At 58.4% G+C, this 23453-nt stretch overlaps 1 protein-coding gene and 1 non-coding gene across 10 annotated transcripts in view; both read right to left on the bottom strand.

The window, feature by feature from the left end:
- The window catches only part of TXNRD2 (thioredoxin reductase 2), a 51308-nt gene that overhangs the window by 6729 nt on the left and 21126 nt on the right, over nt 1–23453 (bottom strand). For all 9 annotated transcript variants that reach the window (XM_070275164.1, XM_070275165.1, XM_023648097.2 and 6 more), the window contains exons 9-12: nt 15028–15047; nt 14308–14399; nt 11970–12144; nt 2259–2395 (exon numbers count right to left, since the gene is read on the bottom strand). In XM_070275164.1, the coding sequence (XP_070131265.1) occupies nt 2259–2395; nt 11970–12144; nt 14308–14399; nt 15028–15047 (424 nt within the window). The remainder of the gene's footprint in view (nt 1–2258; nt 2396–11969; nt 12145–14307; nt 14400–15027; nt 15048–23453) is intronic.
- LOC102149418 (endogenous retrovirus group MER34 member 1, envelope) lies at nt 17694–23132 on the bottom strand. Its single transcript, XR_011441663.1, has 3 exons — nt 19067–23132; nt 18833–18956; nt 17694–17894 (listed from the first exon to the last, which is right to left on the bottom strand). It is a non-coding gene; the product is annotated as an endogenous retrovirus group MER34 member 1, envelope (transcript).

Here is a 23453-nt window from a genome sequence, read left to right as displayed (position 1 = left end):
AGAAGGCCGCTGCCAGGGAATGCCACGGCTGGACCGTCAGAGATCATGCTGAGGCACTGCACTGCCTGGCCACGTGGGCTGGGTCCACGTGACAGTCGAGGACACGTGAAGCCACTCGCTTCTGTCCATGCTAACAAGCTGACTAGATGGTCAGAGACAACCCCGGCAGGAGGAGTGGCCGGAGCTCTACCAGCGTGCCCTGGCCGAGCTGACCCTGCAGTCTCGCCTGCGCTCCCAGTTCTGTGCCTCACGCACCATTTCATGAGCCTGGGCCCACGGGAGGCTGAGGGGCTCAGATGGCAGCTGCTTGGCTCACATTTGAGCATTGGCCACAGCTGGAGGGTGACCCTTCTGGTACACTGGGAACAACAGGGTCATGTTGCCCCAGCAGGAGGGGTCTGCATGGAGCTGGGTGTCTGGCAGGACAGACCCGCACCAGACAGGCAGGCTGACCCTTCAGGAAGAAAGGGAAGGCCAGTCTGCCACAGGCCCCTGTCCAGGCATGTCTCCACGCATGTGCCAAGCTCTCCTGAAGCCCCTGCCCATCACGAGCAGAGGCTGGCAGGCAAGGGTGGGGGAGGGAAGTCCTGCAGCATCAGTGATGATGCCACCTCTGCCCTCTCAGCTCCAGGACACCCCACCCAGGGACACACTCCCTTAGACACTGGCTCCCCCTACCCTCAGGCATTTCCCAAAGTGGACTCTGGGATGCAAGGGGCAGGGCGACATCTGCACCGTCTTGTGGGCAGAGCATCCTCGCCAAGCCCCATGTGCCCTCTCCAGCTCACTCTGCTCCAGTCCAGGCCCCTCAACTCCCCCTCAGGTCTTTCCTGACTGCTAGCACTAAGCATCTCCTGACATCCGAAATAGTTTACTTATTCATTTGTCATCTGTGACCACTACCAGAATGTCACCTCTATGGAGACTGGGACTTTTCCCTGTTCCTGCAGTGGCCCCAGAACCCAGAAAAGTGCCAGGTGCCAGAAAAGTGGGCACTCGGTCAACACGTGGTGAATGATTGTGAATTAACACATCACGGTGGGCCCAAGAGCATCCCCCAAATTCATGTGTCTGGAACCTCGGCAGGTGACCTTATTTGGAAATAAGGGTCTTTGGAGGTATGATTAAGGTAAGGATTGAGATGAGGTCCTACTGGACTAGGGTGGGCCCTAAATCCAATGAGAAGGTCCTGGTAAGAGACAGACCCCGGGGGGGCTCTGTGAAGATGGGGCACAGGCTGGAAGCCAGCACTGTCTGGGGCCATCAGAAGCTACAAAAGGCAGGAAGGATCCTCCCCAAGAGGCTTCGGAGGGAGCACGGCCCTGCCAACACCTTGATCTCAGACTTCTGGTCTCCAGACTTGTGGAGGGTCAATTCCTGCGGTTCTGAGCCTCCCCAGGTGTGGTGATCTGTGACGGCAGCCTTGGAAAACTAATGCACATCGATGACACTGGCAGATCTTGCCCCCAAGAGGCCTGCTGGAGTCTGGGGGGCCTGGCGCATCTCTCAGGCTCCTCTGATCAGGGACGTCCTAAGCCAGGTTCCTCAGGATGTGTACACATGTGCGGGACAGGCCACTTACTACTGAGGCTTTGGGGGTGTGGGGGCCCACGGCTGACCAGCTGCAGGTCTTTCTGGGGGCCTGTGAAGAGGGCAGGGGCAATGCCTCCCAAGCCAGGGGCCAGGGCTTCCACCAGGGCCTCAAAGGGTGGGTCTGCACCCCCTTTCGGGGCAGGGCAGGCAGGCTCGGGGAGTAGGGCTGGGTCCACGCCCCGTCAGGCTCCGGCACCCTCATGCCCTGCCCTGCCTGACAGCCGGGTGGGTTGGTGGAGAGAATACTGACCCGCCCACAGATCAGAGGGTCAGCTGAGGCAAGGGGGTCAGGCCTGGTGCTGTGGGGCCAGGACAGCCCAGGGTGGCCCCAGGGCAGCATTTCTAGGGCTCTGTATGTCCAGCTCACCGGCAGAGAGGTCAGGGCCAGAGCCGAGGTGTGGAACAGGCATCCATCCTCGGAGCTGGGGCACCAGGAGGTTGACAACAGGACTTTGCTGACATGCCCTCAGAGTTTTAACCCTTCCCTGCCCTCTCCCCACAGAGGGGAGGAGCACTTGAGAGAGAAAAGGCTGATGCCCGCTTCCTCCCAGAACCCCAGTCCATCAGCACCGGGGGCTTGGCCAGGAGTCCTGTGAGTGGCGTACGTCCCGAGGCCCAGCGGGGTGGGGTTGGGGCAGGGGCTGGGTGGCAGGCGCAGGCCTCACCTCTGCTACGTCTCCGATGGCATAGATGTGGGGGACGGAAGTGGCTTCCCCGGCGTCAACCAGGATCTTCTGACTGTTGGGGTGGGTGTTCACTCCAGCATTCTCCAAATGCAGGCTTCTGGTTTCTGGAACTCGACCTGGAGGAGACAAAGAGCGAGGAAGGCTCAGGTTTTCCTCAGTGGTTTTGACTGAGCCTCCTCGGTTTATTTAAAACCCCTCTCAGCCCGTCCGCTTAGTATTGGTAGAACATCAGACACAAACAGCGTCAAGGGGCTCCTGGCCTCCGCAGGCCTCACACACACGTGCACATATACACGTGAGCACACACACACACAACCCCCCTACGTTTGCACAAAGAATCAATGAGAGGATGAAGTGGGAGCAGTGTGACAGTGAGCCGCAGAGAGGGAGGAGACAGGGTGGGGAGAGACGGGAGCAAGGCTTCTCCAAACTCATCCTGTGACACAAGTTTGATTTTTAAATCATACACATAGTTTATGTATTAAAAAAAATAAAAATAAATAAAAAATGGAAAAAATCCCTATAACCTGTGAACAGCCTGAAACAAAGGGGCTTAACTGTAGATGAAGTTGGGAACGAGTAGATGAAGAAAGACAACTTGTCCAAGAGCCTACAGGAACCCATAGCTGGACTGCACGTCCTTGGACGGTTACATCCTAACAATAAATGAAGCTGCAGACAGATCTTCCGTGCCACTCAAACAGGACAGTTAATACCCTGTAATGTCAAATTTGAATTGGAAATTCATGATTTCCTTTTCTTTTTGAATAAGTTTTAAATACAAAGTTTCTGGCTCTGACCACAGTAAAGGTCTAAAAGCAACAACGACCCAAGAGAAATGCCTGGAAGCCTTGTGGACCAGGCAGGGTGTGATCAAAGCTCACCGCACTGCAGCCGCGGACACAGCAGACAGGGCACGTAGCCTCTGGAGGCGCCCGGCTCGGAGGGGAAGACGCGGCATGCATTTCCTGGTTGAGCAGTGGGAGCGGGCTGGGTCTCTGTGGAGCCAGTGTGTGGGCCCCAGGTGAGTCCCCATGTGGCCCTTCCCAGAGAGGGGCGCCTTCACTCCCACTCTCCATGACCCCAGGGTTCCCCACCCTCCCACATGGCACTCCTCCTGCAGGCTCGTACTGGGGGCAGGATGGTACTTCATGGTGGGTTGACGCTTCCATCCTGCCACCAGACTGTTTGCATGAATAGGCTGTGACCTTTTGTCCCCAGAGTCTGGCAGCAGGATGTCCCTCAGGTGCTACAAGGAGGGGGAGCCAACACAGAGCAGGCAGCGAGAACGCACGAAATCACACTCTGCTGAGGGTCTCAGGGAGGCCCCATGCCCTCTCTGGGCAGCCAGTGCAGGCTGAGCCAGCAGGGCTACAGGCCCTCAGCTCCTCTCCTGCATGCCCGCAGCGACTGCCCAGCAGGCAGCCCAGCTTTGAGACGACCAGAGCTGAGAGGACCTGGGCGGAGGGGCAGAGCCCAAGCCACACACCACACCCACCCTCAGATGCAGTCTGCTTGGCTAATCCTGCTTGTGGGTGCAAAGGCCAGGAGGGGCAGGGGATGGCAGTCCCCAGGGTGCGGGCACAGCCGCCTCCCTGCCGGGCTCTGTGTGCTTACAGCCCTGGACCTCATCACAGCTGAGCTACCAGCAGAGATCCTTTCTCCCGATTCAGATGATGTGGCCTCACAGAGCCAGGAAGTGGCAATGGCAGCTCTTCCTGCTGACCCCAGGAGAGCAGTGGGCCACCCCTCGGGGCTCCCAGAGGCTCAGGGTGATCCCCTGATGGCAAAGACAAATGTTTTCCAAGGCAGAGTTCCCACAGCTCGCAGTGGCGTGGACACACAAGAGGCGGGGTAGCGGGTGGTGCCAGTCTGAACATCTGGAAGACCAAGCCTGTGAAAGGGAAACCTTAAGTCTCCAGCTGCTCTCCAGAGTGGGAGTCAAAACACAGACACAGCTAAGCCATGCTTCTCCAGTTGGTGGGGGGCCGGCTCCAGCCTCCTCTCTGCTTAGTCACAGGAATTGGGAGCCAGGCGGGTTGGCACCCATCACCGATCAGACCAGACATGGTGACACCAGCCCCCGGAGGTCCCTGCCTTCTGACGGCACCGGTGCTAGAGTCACGTGAATAGAGACCCGTGGGAGTGGCAAGTGGGACATATAACCCTAGCCAGTGTCCTGCCCTGGACGAGGCGGCCTGGGGGCCTGGGCCTGAGTCCCACATGGCAGATTGGACCTCTGGACGCAGCAGGCACCTGGGAGCCCTTGTGCAGCTGGGAAGGGACTGGAAGGTGCTGTGCTTCCGGGAGGAAGGAGCTGGGGCTGATGGGCAGGACTAGAGGGTCCCTGCAGGCAGGGGGCTCACAGCTCAGCCCTCTGGTTCCTCCCCAGGCCCCTTGGGGAGCACAGCACACAGCAGCTGACCAGGCCCACCGCCTCTTGGTGATCATTCTGGGCTGGGGCTGGAGTGTCCACGGGCAAAGCTAGCCACCCACAGCCCGCTGCACCCAAGCTCTCCCTGTACTCCTACCTGGCCTGGCCAGGCACAGGGGGCCAAGAGCACTTCCTTGTGTATGTCGTGATAACTATGGTAACTACGCACCTTGCAGAAGCCAGCCAAACCACATCCAAGGTCCCTAAAAAAAGAAACTTAAAAGTAGTAACAGGAGACAGTAAACATGCAAGCATCAGGAGGCCTCCACAGCCCATTCGAAGGCAGGACTTCCAGGACATGCTACGCACATAAGCCCGGAAAGTGCACGGAGCATGAGTCAGGCCACTAACAGAAAGAATAAACAGACAGCTGGAGGTACCAGGTGGGGAGACGATGTAGAAAAGAACATGGCTGGCCTGTGGTAAGCACTCCACGGATGCTTCTGGAAGGAACAGTGACAGCAGAGAGGATGCACCAAGCAGTTAAAGTCAGCCCTCAGAAGGGCAGCCGTGGGCACATCAGTTTGGAAGTTGTGCTGACAGGGCCTATGTGGGGTGAACCCTGGCAGGGACAGGGGTCCCAGCTTCACCCAGGCACCCCATATGTGGGGCCACACCCCAGAACTGTGGCAAGCACCACCAGCCCCACAGGGCCACAGCCAGGACGCTGGGTCCTGAGCCCCACCATGGACCTCCTGAGCAGACCACCCGGGCAGTAGGCAAGGAGGAGGGAGGGGCATGCTCCATGACCCTCTGAAGCTCTGTTCCCTCTGCTCAGAGCAGAGTCACATGTCCCCACAGGGGCCAGGGCCCAGTCAGATGGTGTAGGCCCCCACTCAGCTCAGGCCAGGACTCCCAGAGGAAGATGGAGAATGGTTGCCGGGTTGGGACCCAGTGCTGGCCGTGCATCAGGGAAGCTCCAGCCACACAGACAGGATCCAGCTCGGCCCAGGCCAGACTTAGCACAAAGCAGAGCAAGACACAGGTAACCCTACCCTCATGTCCTTGACCGTGTCCTCCTATCTTATGGAAAACTAAGGTGGCACTCCTCAGTGATCTGGCAGCAGAGACGGGCCCCACCACACCCTGTCCTCATCACCCTGTGTGTCGCACACGGCACTGTCCCCGACCCAGCACAGCAGGCCACCCACTCTGTGCCCCGTGGGCCCACTGGCTCCCTGCGGCCTTGGCTCCTCCCAGCCAGTCCAGGGGTTTGCAGAGCTGCTGAATGGCTCCCGGAGGGTGGGACTTCTGGAGGCCTCCCCTGTCTCTGCTCCCTGGACACCACCAGGAGGGAGACAGTGGTTTGTCCAAGCGTAGGTTTAGTTCCCTGGGGCAGGCCTCGGAGGCAGCCATAGCCTGGTGGGCTTGCCCAGCACAGGGCAGGGGCTGCGCCCCGAGGGCGGCTTCTCAGGCTCTGCTCTTTCTGCGGGGCGCGGCACAGCCGGCTCTCGTGGGCCCTTTTAATTTGCACTTCTCTGAGTACTAGTAAAATTAAGTACTTTTTGGCCACACATTTATTAACTGTATTTCCTCTTGTGAATTGCCAGTTCCTGCCTTTTTCCACACATTTATAGATATCTTCACGACTTTCTGGACTTGTAAGAACGTCTCATGTCATACACGTAGGACACTCCACCATAGTTCCCGCAAACACTGAGAGCTTTACAGTTCTAGTACAAACACATGCTCCCTTCCCCCTCAGAGGCAACGCCCACACAAATGTGGAGGGCCAGCCTCATTTCTAGCTGGAGTCCCTCTGGGGGACCACATGGCCCTGGTGTCTCTGAAGTTGGACAGTCCATCCTTCCTCGCGCCCACCACCTGGGGTGCCAGGCCCTGAAGTGGCGGGAGATGAGCATTCAGCCTGAGAGCTCTTGGCGCAGCTGGACCAGGCCAGCCCCAACGGCCCACTGGGAGCCCCCAGCTGCTGCTGCTGAGTCGGGAGGCGGCCTGGCGGCTCTGCTCACCCAGCCAGCTGGAGAAGGCCGGGAAGGCTGAAGGCTGAAACCCCCAATGGTGGCTGTTGGTCATCACTACCTGCTCTGCTGGGCACAGGGACGCAGACGACCGGACACATGCAGTTTTACGTGCCTCTTTCGTCCCATTATGGGAAAATGGGCCTTCCCTCCAATTTCCCGCCTGCCTGGAGCACGTGTTCTGACGAGTGAAGGGCAATCCGTGTAACGAGCTAAGATTTAAGTGCCAGCAGAGTGCAACAGGGTGAAGGAGGGGCTGCGGTCAGAGAGACACAGCATGGGCGTGAAGGAAGCAGCCGGAAGCTCGGTGCCGGGAGGACGAGGGCCCAGGAGGCTGGATGGGGTGGTGTGGGTGAGGGCCCAGCAGCAGCTTCACACACAGGCTGAGGGAGGAGCCACCCTGGGCGACCCTCCCGAGGGGCACGCGCGGCCCCAGAGCCGGCCACTCCCACCAGGCCAGGCCTGAGCAGCACCTGTACCAGGCACAGAACGCGACTTACACCTGTGGAACCTCCAGGCAGATCCTTGGAGGCCTACTTTTTAAAAAACTTTATTATATGTCTTTTGTCGTCTTTGAAACTTAAGGGAAAACAATAATAACAGGAAAGGGCTTCTTTTATTTTCTTGCATGGCCCCTTCTCAATGAGCCCCAGGCCTCCAACCACAGCTGTGAGACCCTAGGGCAGGGAAGAGTAACTGTCTGCTGGCCTCCAATCCCAGGTAGGGCTTAATGCTTGTTGAATGAACGATTGAGCCCCTGGACCGCAGTATGACCCAAGGCTGGCTGCTCGCTGTGACTACCAGCATCCGCCAGTGCTCCCCAGGCCGTCCTGACGGCATCTCTTCCTTGGAAGGCTCCTCGGACAACTAGGGAGAGCTGAGCTGCCGGGAAGCACGGGGCCTGTCCAACTCCAGCGTGTGTGCGAGCAATGACGGTGCATAACGTGAACCACAGTGGCTCCACCAGCCCCAGCTGCAGCCTAGTCCACAGGAGCCGCCGGGAGGAAGCACACTCCATGGGAGGATTACTGCTTTAACGTTATAGACACAAAAATGATTTTCCTGCTGGTTGGCTGCTCCAAATGGCACCCGCAGAATTCAGATGGCACACATTACTATGTATAAACAGTGTCCGTTGATCTCTACAAGTGTTTTCACTAAGGTTTTTTTTTAAATTAGTTTCCATTAAGTTCTAACCACAAATATTGAATTGGACTTGGTAAAAAGACCCTGCGTGACGACTGTGGGCATGGAGGCAGGCCGGCCGGCGGGTCTCACAGCTGTGGGGGACCTGCCGTGTGGGGTATCCCAGGCAGAGGGCACAAGGCCTGTCTGTGAGCTCGGGCGCTGCCTTCCTGCCATCCTCGCCGGCCCCTGCGATGGGTCAGCACCACTGCAAGCCGGGCCGAGGGGAATGATGGTCGCTGAGCTGATGGCACTGCTCAGGAGCAGTGGTGCACTGTCCAGGGGCCGTGCAGCGTGGTGGGAAAGGCCTTGGCCTCAGGCATGGCCACTTCCTTTGGCCTGTGGCCTGAGAGTTTGGGAGCTGCCCACAGGAAGGGCTCCAAAATGCCTGTCTTCTTCCCCTCCAAAATGACAAACCACACACAGCAGATTTGGGTCTCTCTTGGCGTCAGTAACTATAAACTTTCCACATGCACCAAATCAAAAAGGTGTTCGAACATCGGCAGCTCCCAGCAGAGCAGAGCTTCCATCGAGGCCACCGCTCCACCTTGGAGAGCAGGGAGAGGCGGGCGCTGGGTGAGTGAGCAGCTTCTGCATGTGAGACCCATCACAGGCAGGCCGCTGTGAGGTCTCCACCAGGAAGAACACAGTCACACACATGGTTCCCTACAGTTACAGCAGGAAATGGTCCCAGAGAACAGGCCTGCTGACCTCGGGCCGGGCTTCTCCCAGGCAGACTGCGTCCATGCTCAGCTCGCCAGCTCCACCCCAGGCTCCCAGCGCCAGCTATGCAGAGCCTGGGGTGGAGAGAGAGGAGCCCCAGGCCGCAGCCTACCCTGGGCTGACCTGCTCCTCCGTGGGCACCGTGGGCCCCACCATGTTTCCTCAGGCAGCACTCGCCTCCCTGCCGGTGGTCCACGCACACATGCTGTGCAGGTAGACTGACACGGAGCGGCTCATGTGGGGGCCTCAGTAAGGTGGTTGGATGGAAGCTGAGTGGGCCTCCAGTTCCCGAGGGCCAGGGCTTGCTGGCTCCACTTATACCATCTTGGAGGCTCAGAAGCGACCTCACTGTGGCTTGTTCACACAGGCAGATGACAGCAGCTCTTCTGCTAAGACGAAGCCGGAAGAGGAAATGGCTTCAGCGGCTGATTCCCACAAGTCTTGTCTCCCAGACCGAGGGGGCTCCCAAGGCAGGCCCGGGGCCACTCCCCAAGCTCTCTGGATGCCTGGACCCATGGCATCTGGGCTCTTCCCACAGTGGTAGGACTCCTGTGGCCCAGATGCACCAGAGTCTTCATCCTTCCCTTGAGAGAAGGACCCTTCCTGGGAGGCTGAAGATGCTGAGGGATACAACAGCTTCAGGTCCCAGTTTCCCAAGGCTGCCATGCAAAGGCCCTCTGTCCGTTCTTTAAAACAAAATCTAAGCTAAACTGAAGCCGAGCTCCAGCTTCGACGTGCTAGTGCTCGGTCGTGTCCACTCAGACACCAGCCTGCTCCTCTCCTCCAGAGCCAGGGACTCAGGCCACAACTGGTTAACTGCGAGGCGGATCGGAGCCGCGGCCGCGCAGGCTGACTGTCTTCACTCAGCACCATAATCGGCACATCAGCAGACAGGAAATCCTCCTGCTGCGAGTTCCCAGTCTATTATCTGAGACACCTGGTGTGGGTGGGTGATTCAGAGACAAACAATGAGCGGGCCCCCTGCACAGCAATTAACTGCTTTAACTGCTAATGTGTTTAATCCACCACGTGGAGATCAAGGCTGCGCCGAGGAAGCGGCGCCGAGTCCTCCTGGGCTTCCAGACTGCAGGGCGGACTTCACCATCCCTGGGTCCACTATCCTCACCAGCTCTGGTCAAGGCGCCGGGCACACAGGCAGCTGGGCCAGGCAGGCGTTCGGCCCCACACGGGAGCTCCTTGAGGCCTTCCCTCTGTGGTCACGGGGCACGAGGGGCATCCTCTCCTTTTCTGTTTTTAATATACACCAAAGCCCAACTTCTGTGGACACAGTGCTCGCTGCTGGGTGGGACGTGTGGTCCAGGAGCTGTTTGCTGTGCCAGCCGTACAGCCCCAGGGCGTTTTATTTCAACCTGGATTGCAGCATCCTTTATTGCCAGTAGAAATAACGCTTGGTTAAAGGCTTAGCGGAGTAAACCAGCAGAAAACATTCCCAGTTGTTAAACTGGAAAGTGGCTCCCGAATGTTTACAAAACCTGGCCCGGGAGTGAGCAGCAAAGTCAGCACATGCCCGTACAGCCCCAGAAGGCATGCCAGAAACCGCCGCCACCGCAGCGCCGCCTCGGGAAGCCAGGTCAAAGGCCAAGGACTGTGGAAAGCTTCCAGCCCAGCATCAATCACACTGGGCAGACTGAAAATACAGAAAATGCAACAGACTCTCAGTGGGGGAGGGCAGGCATGCGCACCAGGGGCCTGGCTGCTCGCCCAACAGGGCCCGTCTAGAAGCTGGGAGGACCCCTAGGTTTTCTGCGGGCACAGCCCCTCACCCCCCGCACCACTGCCGTCAGCGTGGGCTCAGCCACCGACTTCTGGGTGCAGGCCTGTGCTTCAGTCTAAAGCTCAAGACACGGGCGTGTGTGTGTGGCGCACGGAGAGACATCAGGGGACAAGAGGGAGGGCTGGGGGCGCAGACGGGAGGGAAGAAACTTGTCACCTCACTGTTTAGAATGGAGTTTAAGACAATAAACGTCAGTTTACACTTCTGGGTCTCAGCACTTACACAGCCTTTCATGGTGTTCATCAGAACAAACCTATTTAAAATTCACTTTTACGATATAATCAAGAATATTTCTTCTGGTAACACAATTTTGTTCAACAAGCACTAGATTCACTCCAGGGCATTTCAGACCTTTTCCTTGGTCCTCAAATCTGCTCACGTTGACAGCACAAAAGTCCAGAGCTCCGGCTCCTCTGGAGCTGACCTCGTTTCTGATTTCCAGTCATTCCAAGCAACTCAGGACAGTCTTTTCAGAAGCGTGTTGCTCTGCGACACAGCCTGGCTCCTCCCGGGAGCCCCCTCAGGGGATGCTGGGACCTGGCTGGCCAGGGGACAGCCCCTCTGAGTGCTCAGTCAACACGCACTGAATTGATGACGACTGTGGCAGCCTGGCAGATTCTGAGCCCAGGCTCACTGCAGACACCCCTGCAAACTGGTAACACCCGGAAAAAGCAACACCTTGATCGCTCCTACTTTAACATGCAATTTGGCAGAGTGATTAGGAAGACAAGAATCCAGCCCCGGAAGCTGCAGGCATCAGGCAGGCAAGATGTCGGAGCAGGGCTGTTGCACGCACGTCCACACGCCCTCACTACAAGAACCCACTGACTCTCTGCACACGGAGCCCCTCACAGTGCCACCAAGCCCTCGCCATAGGGGCCTCACGACAGGCATGGGGCCTGGGCCCTCCGTCCTCCCTGGCCAGGTGCCTTTCCTCAAAGCCCATTCCCCCCACTCAGCCCAGCCCAGGACAGGCCCTGGGCACAGGTCTGCCCAACTACATTCTCACTCTGCACCTTGCTCCTCAGCAGGGCGGGCTGGGCTGCAGGGAGGGCCCAGCCTGGGAGGCAGTGTGTCCGCTAATGTCGGCAATGGGCCAGTTCTGCACAACCACACTCGCTCAGCTTCCCTCTATGAAAAGCTGGACCCGGGCCCCTCAGAGAACAGGATGAGAACAGCCACAGGCAGGCCAGGTGGCAGCCACCCCACAGCTGGCTGGGAAGGGCCCACGGCCTCTGTCCCATCACCGTTTGCTGTCTTTGGAAATCTGAAAAGCGTGACTTCTGGAAAGGCCAGCAAGATGCCTACTCCCAGCACATGATGACCTGCAGGGCTCAAAGCAACTCACGGGGAAGGATCAGGACTGATCCTGGGCTGTTATGACAGCCCAGGGGGTGCGCTCTGTGGTAGCCAACCACCGGAGAGCCAGCCAGGATGAGGGGAGCCTCCGGAGGCAGCAGGGAGGGGAGGTGGTATGCTGGTCTCTGCTTGTGGGTGCACTCGTGTGTGTGTTTGTGTGTGTGTGTGTGTGTGCACGCACGTGTGTGCGCATGTGCAGCTTGGTGCAACCTTACCTATGGCCCATAGGACAGTATCAAAGGTGCCCACGTCCTTCTTGCCAGAGGCGAGGTCCTCCCAGGTGACCTGGAGCTGGCCGTCCGGGAGCCTCCCCACCCTGGAGGGGGTGCAGCCCCTCAGGAACCGAGTGCCATGAGATGCCATATACTCAGTGACCAGGGAAGACATTTGCTGCAAAACACAAGAGGACATGCTGTGAGGACCAGGTGGCAGTGAGAATGTCACTACTGATGACTGGCAAGAGAGCACCGGGCCCCCTGCCTGCCTGAAAAAGCCCTGGGGGGGGGGGGGGCGCCCAGATGGGTCTGTCCAAAGGAGAAGGTTCAGTGCCTGTACCCCTTCTGCTACACGGCCTCGTGCCAGCCACCCCGTCTCTGAATCCGCTTGCTATCTGTGGAGCTGAAGGCTGAGCTGGGAGAGAATCTGGTGCCCCCTCCTCCCATTGCCCAGCTCGAAATCCAAGGACCCTAGGCCCTTCAGTTAGGATGCACTTGACCTTTTGGTGCTTCTCTAGGTGTTAATTAACTAAGTCTTCACTGAAAGCAATGACAAGGGAAGCATTTCCTTCTCCCGGGATCTCTGCCCTGCCTGAACTAGATGGTGCTCGGCTGTCCCCAACCCCTGACCCCTGTTGAGTGCGGTCAGCAACTCTGCCATGGAGGTGCTGGACATTAGGTGGGCACCTCTGCTCCCCAGCAAGAAACGCAGGGGTAGCGGTTGCAGCATGGTTGGGGGGGGGGGGCGTCTGCAGAGAGGGGCCCAGCTCCTGGGGCCACTGTGGGGGTTTGCATAGGCCAGAGGTGCAGCCAGCCAGTCTCTTCTTTCAGGAGAAAATCAAAGTCACTGTTTAAATCCTCAGCTGAACCAGCTCATTTAGGGACCATTACACCATGAGGAGCCCTGCCTGTCTGGAATTGTCACCCTGGTCACAGGAACAGATGGCTAGGCCACCTGTCCCTCCTGGATCCCTCTGATGAGCCTAGACGTCCCTGTCACAGTCTGAGGGGGATCTGCTGGGCCCTCACGAGGCAGAAGGCTGGTCCATCACCCCTTGGCCTGACACTGGGGCTGCACGTTCTCGGTCACCTGGCCTTGCCACGGCACCTGTCCCAGGGCACATGTGGAGCCTGTCCCCTCTCCTCTCCTGACTTTTGCCTAGGCGACCCCACCATCTCCATGTGCCAATGACATGCAGCCTCTACTCAGCACTAGACTCACCTGTCAGGCGCTCCTCCTGCTCATGTGGGCTTCACTATCCCACCCACCAGCCTCGCCCTGCAGCCCAGCCTCTCACGCTCCAGCCCCTCGGCAGTTCCAGAGGCACCCTCCTCCTGGCCCTCCACGGCCCCTTGCTGGGAACTGCACCCCTTCCATGGGTCTCCAGCTTCGGCCCTGGCTCAGGGCCAAGGCACATCTTCCCAACAGCCCTGGTCGCTGCGGGCCCTCTGCCTCTCGGGCCTCGCCTCTGTGTCCGGCCATGCAGCCTCCTCAGGGTCCTGTCTGTTGCCTGGCATACTCTCCCCTCAGCCGGAGGCTCAGAGGCCTTCCCTGGATGCTGTGTCCCCGGGCAGGCACTCACTGCCTGTGTGCTGAGTGAAGCAACGGGCGAGAGACAGCTGCGGGGACAGCGGCCCAGGCCCGTAGGACGGAGCAGGCCTCCACCCTGGCCCGATGGGGCGGAACCTGAAGCCCACATGCCTGGGCCCAGGGACAGCCCGTGGCCAAGGGGCTGTATGTGTGGACTGTGGTGCCTTTTCCTTCATGGGGGCGTGGGGGGCCTGACATCTTGACAATGTCCCCAGACTTGGATTTTGACAGGGGACTTTTGAGAGGTGGGGAGAGTTTTCAGTTAAAAAAACCTCCACGTGCTCCGCACGCGGACAGCCTGCCCCGTGCTGGCCCGCGTGTGAGCCAGAACACGGGAGCAGGAGGCCGCCAGGAGAACCAGGTGCTCACTGGCTCTCCATCACGTCTTTTCAGTCGATGGCGGGTCTGTCACCTGCCAAGCCGTCGCCAGGCCTCACCCATCCGCCCTTGGCGAGGAGGCGCCCTCAGTCTCCAGAGGGGCAGTGCCGGGACGGCAGTGCTTCTGCCCCACGCGCCTGCCGCTCCCTGACGGGGCGACGGGAGGGCGCCAGGCCGCGGGCACCCCAGGGCTGGCCCCTGCTGCCACACGCCCGCGGGCATTTTATCTTTCACAATCTCCTCGTTGAACTCCAGGGCCGGTTTCTACAGACCAGACCTCCCTCGCAGCCCACCCCTGCGCCTGCCCGGCCGGGGCAGCCCCTCGGGGCACAGAGCCACAGGGCAGGCGATCAGCCCATGACACACTACCTGGTCGAAGCCCCGGAGGGGGATGCTGCGCACCATGACGGTGGCGTCCAGTCCCAGCCCGGTGAGGAAGCCAGCACACTCCAGGGCCACATCTGCCAGGGGCGGGCTAAGGAACGCTGACGGCGTCTGACCTGGGGAGCCCTGTGCCCGCGGGCCCCCCCCGCCGGCTCAGAGACCCTCCACACGCCACCCTCAGAGCATCCCAGGTGAGCGGAGGCTGCAGCAGCCACAGCCCCGCGGCTCCCTCCAGAGTCACGAGCCAGGCGGCATCTGCCTCCTCAGGCACCTGTCCAGGCCCCCTGCAGGCCCTGTCAGCCTCCAGGCCAGGCCCACTGCCCAAGGGGTCCACATGGCGACGGAAAGGCAAAGCCTCCTCCATGAGAGACACGAGGCTGCCGTCAGCGCCGCCCCCTTCCCCCGCTGGCCCGCTCCTGCCCCGGGGAGCTCCCCGGCTCCTCGCCAGACCCTCCCTGAGCGGAGGATGTGCCTGGAGGGGCTGCCCCCAGGGAGGGCCGCCTGCCTCATGTGGCTCAGGGAAGCCTCCAGGAAGCTCTGGCCACAGGCATTGGCCTCACGCCATCCGAGCGCCCCGTGAGGGCCCGGCCCCGGGCGGCAGGGCGTCCCCGACGGAGACAAGAGCAGGGCAGGGCTCTGGGACCAAACTTCCACTCAGGGCTAAAAGCACAGCCATCTGTCACCTAGCATACGAGCAAAGGATACAGCTGGCCCCGACCACCAACCTGTTGGAGGAACGGACAAGAGAAAGGACACAGGTGAGGCCCTCATGTGGCCCAGCACAATGCACGAGCAGCTGTCCCCAGTGCGGCTCTGCGGCAGGGAAGGCCTGCAGCCTTCGCAAGGTGCTCGGTCAGCTGATGCATCACTTTGGATGAGCCAGCTGAGGCGAACTGTTCAAACAGGTTGTCCCAAGGCACAAAACCTACTTCCCAGGGGCTCCAGCTGTGAAACATGACATGACAAACACTGTCACGGAATCAGGAAATGGCCCAGTGGTGAAAGATGTGAGTGGTCAGTGACACAACAGCACATGTCACGTGAAAGGCCCTAGCAGCAGGACCCACACGGATCCCACAGAGGTGTTGAGAAAAGCCTGGTGAGAAGCAGCAGAAGGGTTTCTCTTCTGTCCTGAGGTAAGCTCTGCCACAGGGCCCCTCTGGACCTCTCACGGCCAGGGTGGACACAGAGATGCTGTGCAGGAGGCGGAGGCACCGGACAGCGGGGGGCTTCTGGGAAAGCATCATCTGTAGGCAGGACACTCTGGGGCCAGCAGGCCAGGCCAGGCTCGAAGGCCCACACCCACCAAACACAGACCCAGAGCCAGGAGAGCCAGCTCCCCTGAGAAGGGTGCAGGCACCTGAGGGGAGAGGGGACACAGGACAGTGGGACATAGCAGAGTCATTTAAAATATTTGCCCTTGGAGGCCAGCCCCGTGGCCAAGTGGTTAAGTTCACCTGCTCCACTTCGGCAGGCCAGGGTTCGCTGGTTTGGATCCTGAGTGCGGACATGGCACGCTCATCAGGCCATACTGAGGCGGCGTCCCACGTGCCCATCTAGAAGGACCCACAACTAAAATATACAACTGTGTACTGGGCGGGGGTTTGGGGAGAAAAAGCAGGAAAAAAAAAAGAGGAAGACTGGCAACAGTTGTTAGCTCAGGTGCCAATCTTTAAAAAAAAAAATTGCCCTTGTAGTATCAATCCCCTCCTGTTATTCAGCTCCAGACACTTCATGCATGCGCACACACATGCACACAGATGCACACGCATGCACACACACACATGTGCACAGAACCTAACACAGAATGGAAACTCCAGCTCAGGCAGCGACGTGTGGGTGGGCTTGTCAGATCACCCCTCCAGCCTTTGAGCAGAGGAGGCGATGTCAGGATGGATAAGCGCAGTGTCAGCACTAATCCCGGCAGGTACTAGTGAGATAATCCATTCAGAAAGCGGCGCACCCCATGGAGCAGCCCTGCAGGTGCCCTGCGGGAAGCAGCTGGCACACGGCCTCCTCGCAGGAGCTGGGGACAGAGGCACCAGGTTTCACATCTGGACTGAGTGGACAAGCTCGGCTTGTGAGGAAGTTGAGGGGGATGCTGGGACCCACCCACCAGGAGCGCAGACATGCACTCGGGACTCCACATGGCTGGCAATGCCTAAGAACCAACACGTGGGTGCACACATGCATATATAACACAAACGTCTACGTGTAGGTACATTTTCAAAACTACGAAAGCTGACCTTTCTGGAACTGGATGCCCATGGTGAAAAGTATAAGCCTTTCTTTAAGATATGAAATTATGAGTTACTTAAAATACAAACAGTCTTCAGCCGCTTTGAATATCCTGCCCTAAATGTAAGAACGAGGTTGGGTAAAAGCATCAGTGCCCACACTCAGTGCCTCTGCTCCCTGCTTCTAGTAGTGGGGATGGCGGGGGTCGACTGCCTCGTGGGCAGACGTGCTGTGCAGGGGCCGGGTGGAGCCCCTCTGTCACCACATGGGCTACCCCTGCCTGTCTCAGAGCCTCCCTGTCTCTGTAGAGCAGACCCTCCTGCGCGAGTGGGCTGGGTACAGCCCGCAGCCTACAGGACAGCCCAGGCGCTCATACCACTGCCCTATCCAAGGCAGCAACATGGTCTCCTGATTTTGACAAAAACATTTTGTTTCTGCAGCCCACGGGTGCCTCCCCAACCTCCTGTACTACACGGACAGGGAGGTAGACAGAGAGGCAGGGCCGGCAGGCGCCAAATCCCCAGCTCCTCCCACGGAGCCCCCTCAGCACCCTGGGCCTCCCACTCCCACCTCAAAGTCATGGTGCCCCCACCCCTCAGGCCACCAGCTCTGAGTCACCGACAGAGGGCTCATCTGGGAGGAGGCAGGCGCCAGCCAGCCATTCCTCTGTGGGTGTCCTTGACCGAACGTGTGTGACTGGAACCTCACACACGAGCGGGCATCCCGCTTGTGCTGAGGGTAACTTTGGGCCTCTTCTTGTCTTCATGAGCAAAGATTACCAACACTCTGCGCTCCCCTCAATTTATCAAATAATGATTATTCTTTGAAGAATGCAGGATCCAAGAACCCAACCAGAGAACTCTCTTCAGATGGGCTAAAGCAAGATGCTGGAGCAAAAATGGAGACAGATACTACAGCCCCCAGATCCCGAGGGGTGGAGGGCACCAGAGACCAGGCCACCGTGTTGTTTTTACAGGTAGCCTTGAAACTACAGCTCAGCCTACCCTGGCCGCTGGAGACCCCTGGCCTGGATGACCATGGAAGACAGTGGTGCTGGCAGCCACAGAAATTAGGGACCAGCTTGTGGGGCCTGGGGGCAGGGCCCGAGTGAGCCCGAGGGCTGGATAACTCGCCTTATCAGTACGTCGAGAGACGGAGACAGGGGCACCGGCCCACGCTGGAAGTCACCACCTGCACCCTCACAGCCTGACTCACTTGTCTGTGTGTTCTGGGCAGCTCCACTCTCTGTGCTTGTTGGTGTGTGAACGTGTTATGCGAAGGTATAACTACGAGGGGCTTAGCCTGATCACACGGCAGGCTTTCTTGTTCAAAATCTGAAGGGGGAGGAAGCAGAAACAAAAGACTTACTTCAGGCTCATGAAGCCTCAGCTTAAAGAGCTCTCCACCTGCCTCTCGAGTTTGAAGGCCCCTGATCCACTCCCCAAGGGGACACCCACACAAAGTGAGGGCTCACAGCGGCAGTGGGCCCCTTGGCAGTCTCACCAGTGCAGGAAATGCCAAACGGGCTGCCAAGCCCAGGTGCCCCAGGGAGGCAGCACAGGGGGCGGGGGGCCCCAAGGCCTCCTCCCTGGTGGGGCTGGCTCTGAGCTTGCCTGGGACTGCCGGCTCCATCCCTCCCCGCTAGGGCCTGACGCTGGGCCCACCACCACCAGCCAGAGCCTCTATGTTCCGGCCCTGTAACAGATGCCACCCTGAGGCTCTGGCCCTGGGACTCATGCCACTTCGAGGAGGTGCATTCCTCAGCCTCTGCGCCCTATGCGTCTCAGCCACAGGGACACGCATGGGACGCTCAACGGCTTTAACCAGCTGGTAGCCAAGTCCCAGCAGATGGCTGGTCCCTCCTTTTCTGGACACGGGATATCACACCAAATGAATGTGGAGGTTAAACAGAAAATGCAAAAAGCCACAGTGAGTTTTCCTAAATAAATGGCTATGGTTCTTCGCGAGATAAAATTTACTTCTCCCTCTCACATTTAGAAAGAGAGAAAAATGATTACAGTGCTGGTTGGCTTCTGGACTTAACAATAAGGGTCAAATGAAAGCTCCTTCCACAGCCACCTCTGCAGGCCGCGTAGAGTCCGCCCGTCACAAGGCTGCCGCTGCCTCCCAGAGCCCTGGGCCCACGAGAGGAAGGGGCGGGCTGGGACACAGCCGAGGAGAGTGGGCAGGCCAGGCTGGCGCACAGGTGGGGCAGCGCGGGAGGGGTGGGGCAGTCCCTCGCTCTGCAGCCCTTCAAGGGCACCCGGGCTACCTGGGTGGGCAGCAGAACAACTGGGTCCTGGCTGTTATCTGGAAATGGCAACTCAGTCGCCTGTAGGTCCAACGTGGGGGAAGAGCCACCCCAGGTGGCTCCGGCCTCATTCACGTCCTTGTTGCTGTCAGAGAAAGGTGGCAACACCAAAATCTGCCCAAAGCCGCCAGCTCAGAGCCCCACTCTGCAGAGAGCTGGCCTCCAGGCACCGGGTAGGCCCAGGCACACATGCACCTGCCGCCAGGGAGTGAGGGCATCTGCAGGAGAGCGACCTCGGTTTCCCACTGTTAGGGCACCTGAAGAGTCACAGGAGGCGGGGACCAGAGGATCCTGGCCTGGGCAGGCTGGGCAGCCAGGCCCAAGCCCCCAGCAGGCGGCCTGGCTGCAGAAGCCTGGCAGGGAGGCGGCCCTCCAGGCGGGCAAGGAGATCAGCAGGCGTGGGATGGAGGCGGAGCCAGGTTGCGCGGGGTGCGCTTGGATCCAGACACCCAGGGCCTGCCTCCTCCTCAGTGAAGGAATCGGGGAGTAGGCCCACCCCGCTCCCTCCACCTGCCAGGGGGTGGCTGGGCTGAACAGCTGGGCTGCATGTCACCTCCAAGCCTTCCCCCCCCACCCTGCCCCGCCCCGAGCTGTGCACCCTCTCTGTGCTCCCATCTCTCCACTGGCGGGGGGCAGCTTCCAGGAGTGGCCGTTCCTCCCCTCAGCATTCCTTCCAAAGGGGCTCCTGCTACCTGCCCAGGGGCCCCTGTCCTTCCTCCAGAATCCTCCTCACTTCTTCAGCCTGTCCTGCATTTCCACAGAAAAGTGAAGAAACCAGAGGAGGGAAAAGGCAAACAGGTCGCAGACAAGGCCAGCCTCGGGGCGGCAAGGCTGCGTGCTGCTCAGGGTCTGCTCGCCCACTGGGGGGCGCATGCCTACACCGTGTCTGCTGGGGTTTTCTACACTGACCTCCAGGGCTTCCACACCAGGCCAACTGTGGGGTGAAGGTGGAGTTTCGGGCTGCCTTCCACCCCTGGGCTCGCGGGCCCTTGTGCCCTCTCAGCCCTGGGCTCCCCAGCCCTGGCGGGAGCAGAGGCAGCAGGGGCTCCTGCTGGCCTCTGAGGGGGATGCCTCTGTGGCCGCGGGCTCCACACAGCACGATGACTTGCAGGGGCAAAGGCGGCGTGGACGACCCCAGGAGGCCACAGGGCCGCAAGAACTTGGAGTTGTGATACACAAGCGGATTCTCCACGATTTCCCGATGGGCACGCTTATGTGGCACAATCTTATGAACAAAGGGACCCAGGTTTGCAATTTGGCTGGCGTTTAGGGTAGAGTATTTAGTGACAGAAGGGGCCAGGTATCCGAGTCCGCACACAGCCCCACCGTGGGCTCGACTCGCCAGGTCTGAAGTGACTGGGCCCTGTGCCCCACACAGACACGCCCTGCCCGAGCCCCCTTGTGGCGAGGAGGTGGTGCCCTGTGCATGCTGCAGAACCTGCAAGGGACTGGGGCCCGGCATGCCCATCAAAGCCTCCCTCAGGCCTTGGGGAGCTGGCCAGGGGAGATGGTGCCCACTGCAGGCGGAGGCCAGGCATGCTGGGCACCCTCGGCCACCGGCGGGCCTGATGGATGGGGCCAAGTAGAACGTCCCGCCCGGCCGCGGGAAGCACTCCGGGCCAGGGGGCAGCCCTGGGGTCCATATTAATTTCAGCTCCATTCTAAAGGCGAGTTAAAATAAACACAGGGAATATTTATAAGGCAAATAAATCTGGCAGAAACAGCCCCTCCAAGTGTGAGCGGAGGCCTCCCCCTCAGCCCCAGCCCAAGCTGATAAAATACAGAAATGCTACTGTAGACCCTCCGGGCTTATTTTGACTGCGGGGAGGAATGTAACATGTAAACACTGACTCCCGTATCGCACTGTTACAACTTGCATTAACAGCCGCGGACAAAAGCCGCATTTTCACAGAAGCATCGTACAGGGATATATCTCCAGCTTAATTTTTAAAAAAGCCATTTCCTCACATAAATCATGCTCAGAACGAAACGGGTGACTGATACATTGCAAACACTTTTTTTCTTAAACAATAACATACCTAGATTCCTTCTAAACGAGAGAGCTTTTTTAAAAAAAAATCTTCTAAATGTTTTTTTCTGAAGAAAATAAACACTGCAGTTTCTTTCCTGACCAAAATATCTGGGGCCGTGTCTTCCCGGCCAAGCGGCTGCGGCCCCGGCACCTGGTCTCAGAGGAGCGGCCGTGCCCAGGGCCTGCTCTCAGAGCGCCGCAGGACCCGCTGCGCCTGGGCTCCCTCCCTCCGCAGCCCGGAGCTGCGGCCCAGGCTGGCCTCTGTGCACACCCCGACTCCGACGAACAGCCGGCAGAAAGAGCAACACCAGAATCTGACCCCTTCCTGGAAGCTGGAGATGCTGCTTTTAAAATGTAATGGGAAAACAGCAAACAAACAAAACCCCAGGGAAACATACAAGAACTAATTTGACAAAAGACCAGGATTCAAAAAGTGCTGGCTTTCAGTGATGGGCCAAGATGCCTCACAGGAGAAGCCCCGTGCGTGGAGCTGGCCCCAGACAGCTGCACGTTTAAGGCTGTTTCAATCCGGGGCTCAGTAGACTACTACGGAGTGGCTGGCAGTGTGTCTACATTCCACTCAGAGAGATCAACGTGAAAGCAAACTAAGAAGATCTGAAGACTCTGCCAGGCACTTGCACCAGGGGCTCAGGAAAGCCAAGTCAAGGGCCAGAGCAGGACGACTCCCCCCGGGACAGAGCTGTCACATTGGCTCGAGAGGCCAGGCAGTCAGTGATGCTGGAACCCGGCAGCCTGGTCTCCACTGCGCCACACCACAGAGGAACTGCTAACACCCAAGGACGCAAAAGAAAGTCCGACCTGCGGAAGGCCTAAAGGAAAATACAGGGGCTTCTTTTCAAAAACAACCTTGGGGTTGGGGCAGGCCTTCCTGAACATGCAATAAATCTAAAAGCCATTAAGTGTAAAAAGAGATCTAAGTTATACACACACAAAAAATTTGTCCATTGCACAAGTTAAAAGACGTGACAAGCTGAGAAAATCTGCAATACAAACGACACGGGGTCACAGCGTAATATGCACACCAGCTGGAAGGTAAGAAAAAGAGAAGAGAAGAAAAAGAAAAACCAGATAGAAAGCAGGCCAAAGACCAAGCTGACAGTTCACACACACACATCACACACTCACAGACAGACACACTCAATTTTAAATGGCCAATAAGCACACGAAAAGATGACTACTAATAGCAGACACAAACAAAACCAGGCCACGTTTAACCTACTGGGTAGTGAAAGATAAAAGAACAAATAACCCAAAAATTATGACACAAAGGGAAAAAGTGATGAATGTCACAACTTAAAAATTAAAAACTTCTGCATGAAAAACTATCGGCAAGTCAAGAGGTAAACCACAGCCTGGGGAACCGGCAGAAGGCAATGGACAGCGGGACACAAACCTGTGCGAGCTTGACCGCGGTAACTGGGAGGGACCCCGACGTGCCTCAGGCAGGAGCGCACAGCGATCAGTGCACAGTTCTATGCCCTAGGAGCAAGCGGATGCCCGAGGAGGCGGAGGCAGAGGCAGGCGGACAGTGCACAGTTAGGCCGGTGCAGCCCACCAGGAGGGGGCATGTTAGCAAAACACGTGGTGTGAAGGGCACCTACCCCTGGACCTGCGTTTTCTACGTGTGGAAATACCTCTGACAGGCATGTGTAATGCATAAGAGGCACTGTATATGTGTATGTATATAAGACGTACCCCAAAGGTTTTCAGTGCAGCATCTTATAACACCGAGAAAGAGAAACTGAGATGTTTGCAAATGGCGGAAAGATAAAATAAACCGCCACGTACATTCAAGGGAATCAAGCCCCAGCACCAAACAAAGACATGTTGTGAAGTAGGAAACAATGACGACAAGCAGAACACATGACACACACATGCACACAACACACACACTTCAGCATGCACACAGCACACATGCACACACTCCCCCACACCTATACTTGCACACACATGCCTGTCCACCTCCCGGCACACTGTCCCACACACAGTCTCTTGGAGGCAAGTCCCAAGGCAGCCAAGCGCTGCTGATGGCCAAGCCTCTGCTGCCCTCTGCTGGCCTTTCTGGTCCATGCGAGCACGAGGTCCCCTCCGTACCCAAAGGCAAGAGCTGTCTGGACCTGGAGCCACCCTAACAGCTGCTCTGTGGGTGCAGTATTGAACTTCGTGCATTTCCACCTGCTCGGGGACTGTAAAACCACTCACGCTGCCGGTCTCACCTCCACAACTGGGCTGTGCTCTGAGGGCCGTGGAGCCTTTGCTAGATTTCAGGGAAGCCCAAGGCGAAAACCAGAGGAAAGTGGGGATGTTTGACCGAGGCCAGAGGAGGGCCGGACCCTGCTCTCCCCTCCTTGAATGCCCTCCATCCCTGATGCCTCTGACAGGGCCAGCTGGAACCATGGAACTCCTGGGAACCCTGTTTGAAAACCACTGTTGTAGGCAATAAGTGGCTGATTCACTTTATGTGAGTCAAGTCACCACTTGCAAGACAGTCACAGGATACAGTGTGTCAACAGTCCTGCAAGGGGCACG

The sequence above is a fragment of the Equus caballus genome, chromosome 8 (genome assembly GCF_041296265.1).
Source record: "Equus caballus isolate H_3958 breed thoroughbred chromosome 8, TB-T2T, whole genome shotgun sequence".
NCBI lineage: Eukaryota > Metazoa > Chordata > Mammalia > Perissodactyla > Equidae > Equus > Equus caballus.
The sequence above is the reverse complement of the archived record's forward strand: the minus strand, read 5'-3'. Positions and strand labels throughout refer to the sequence as shown.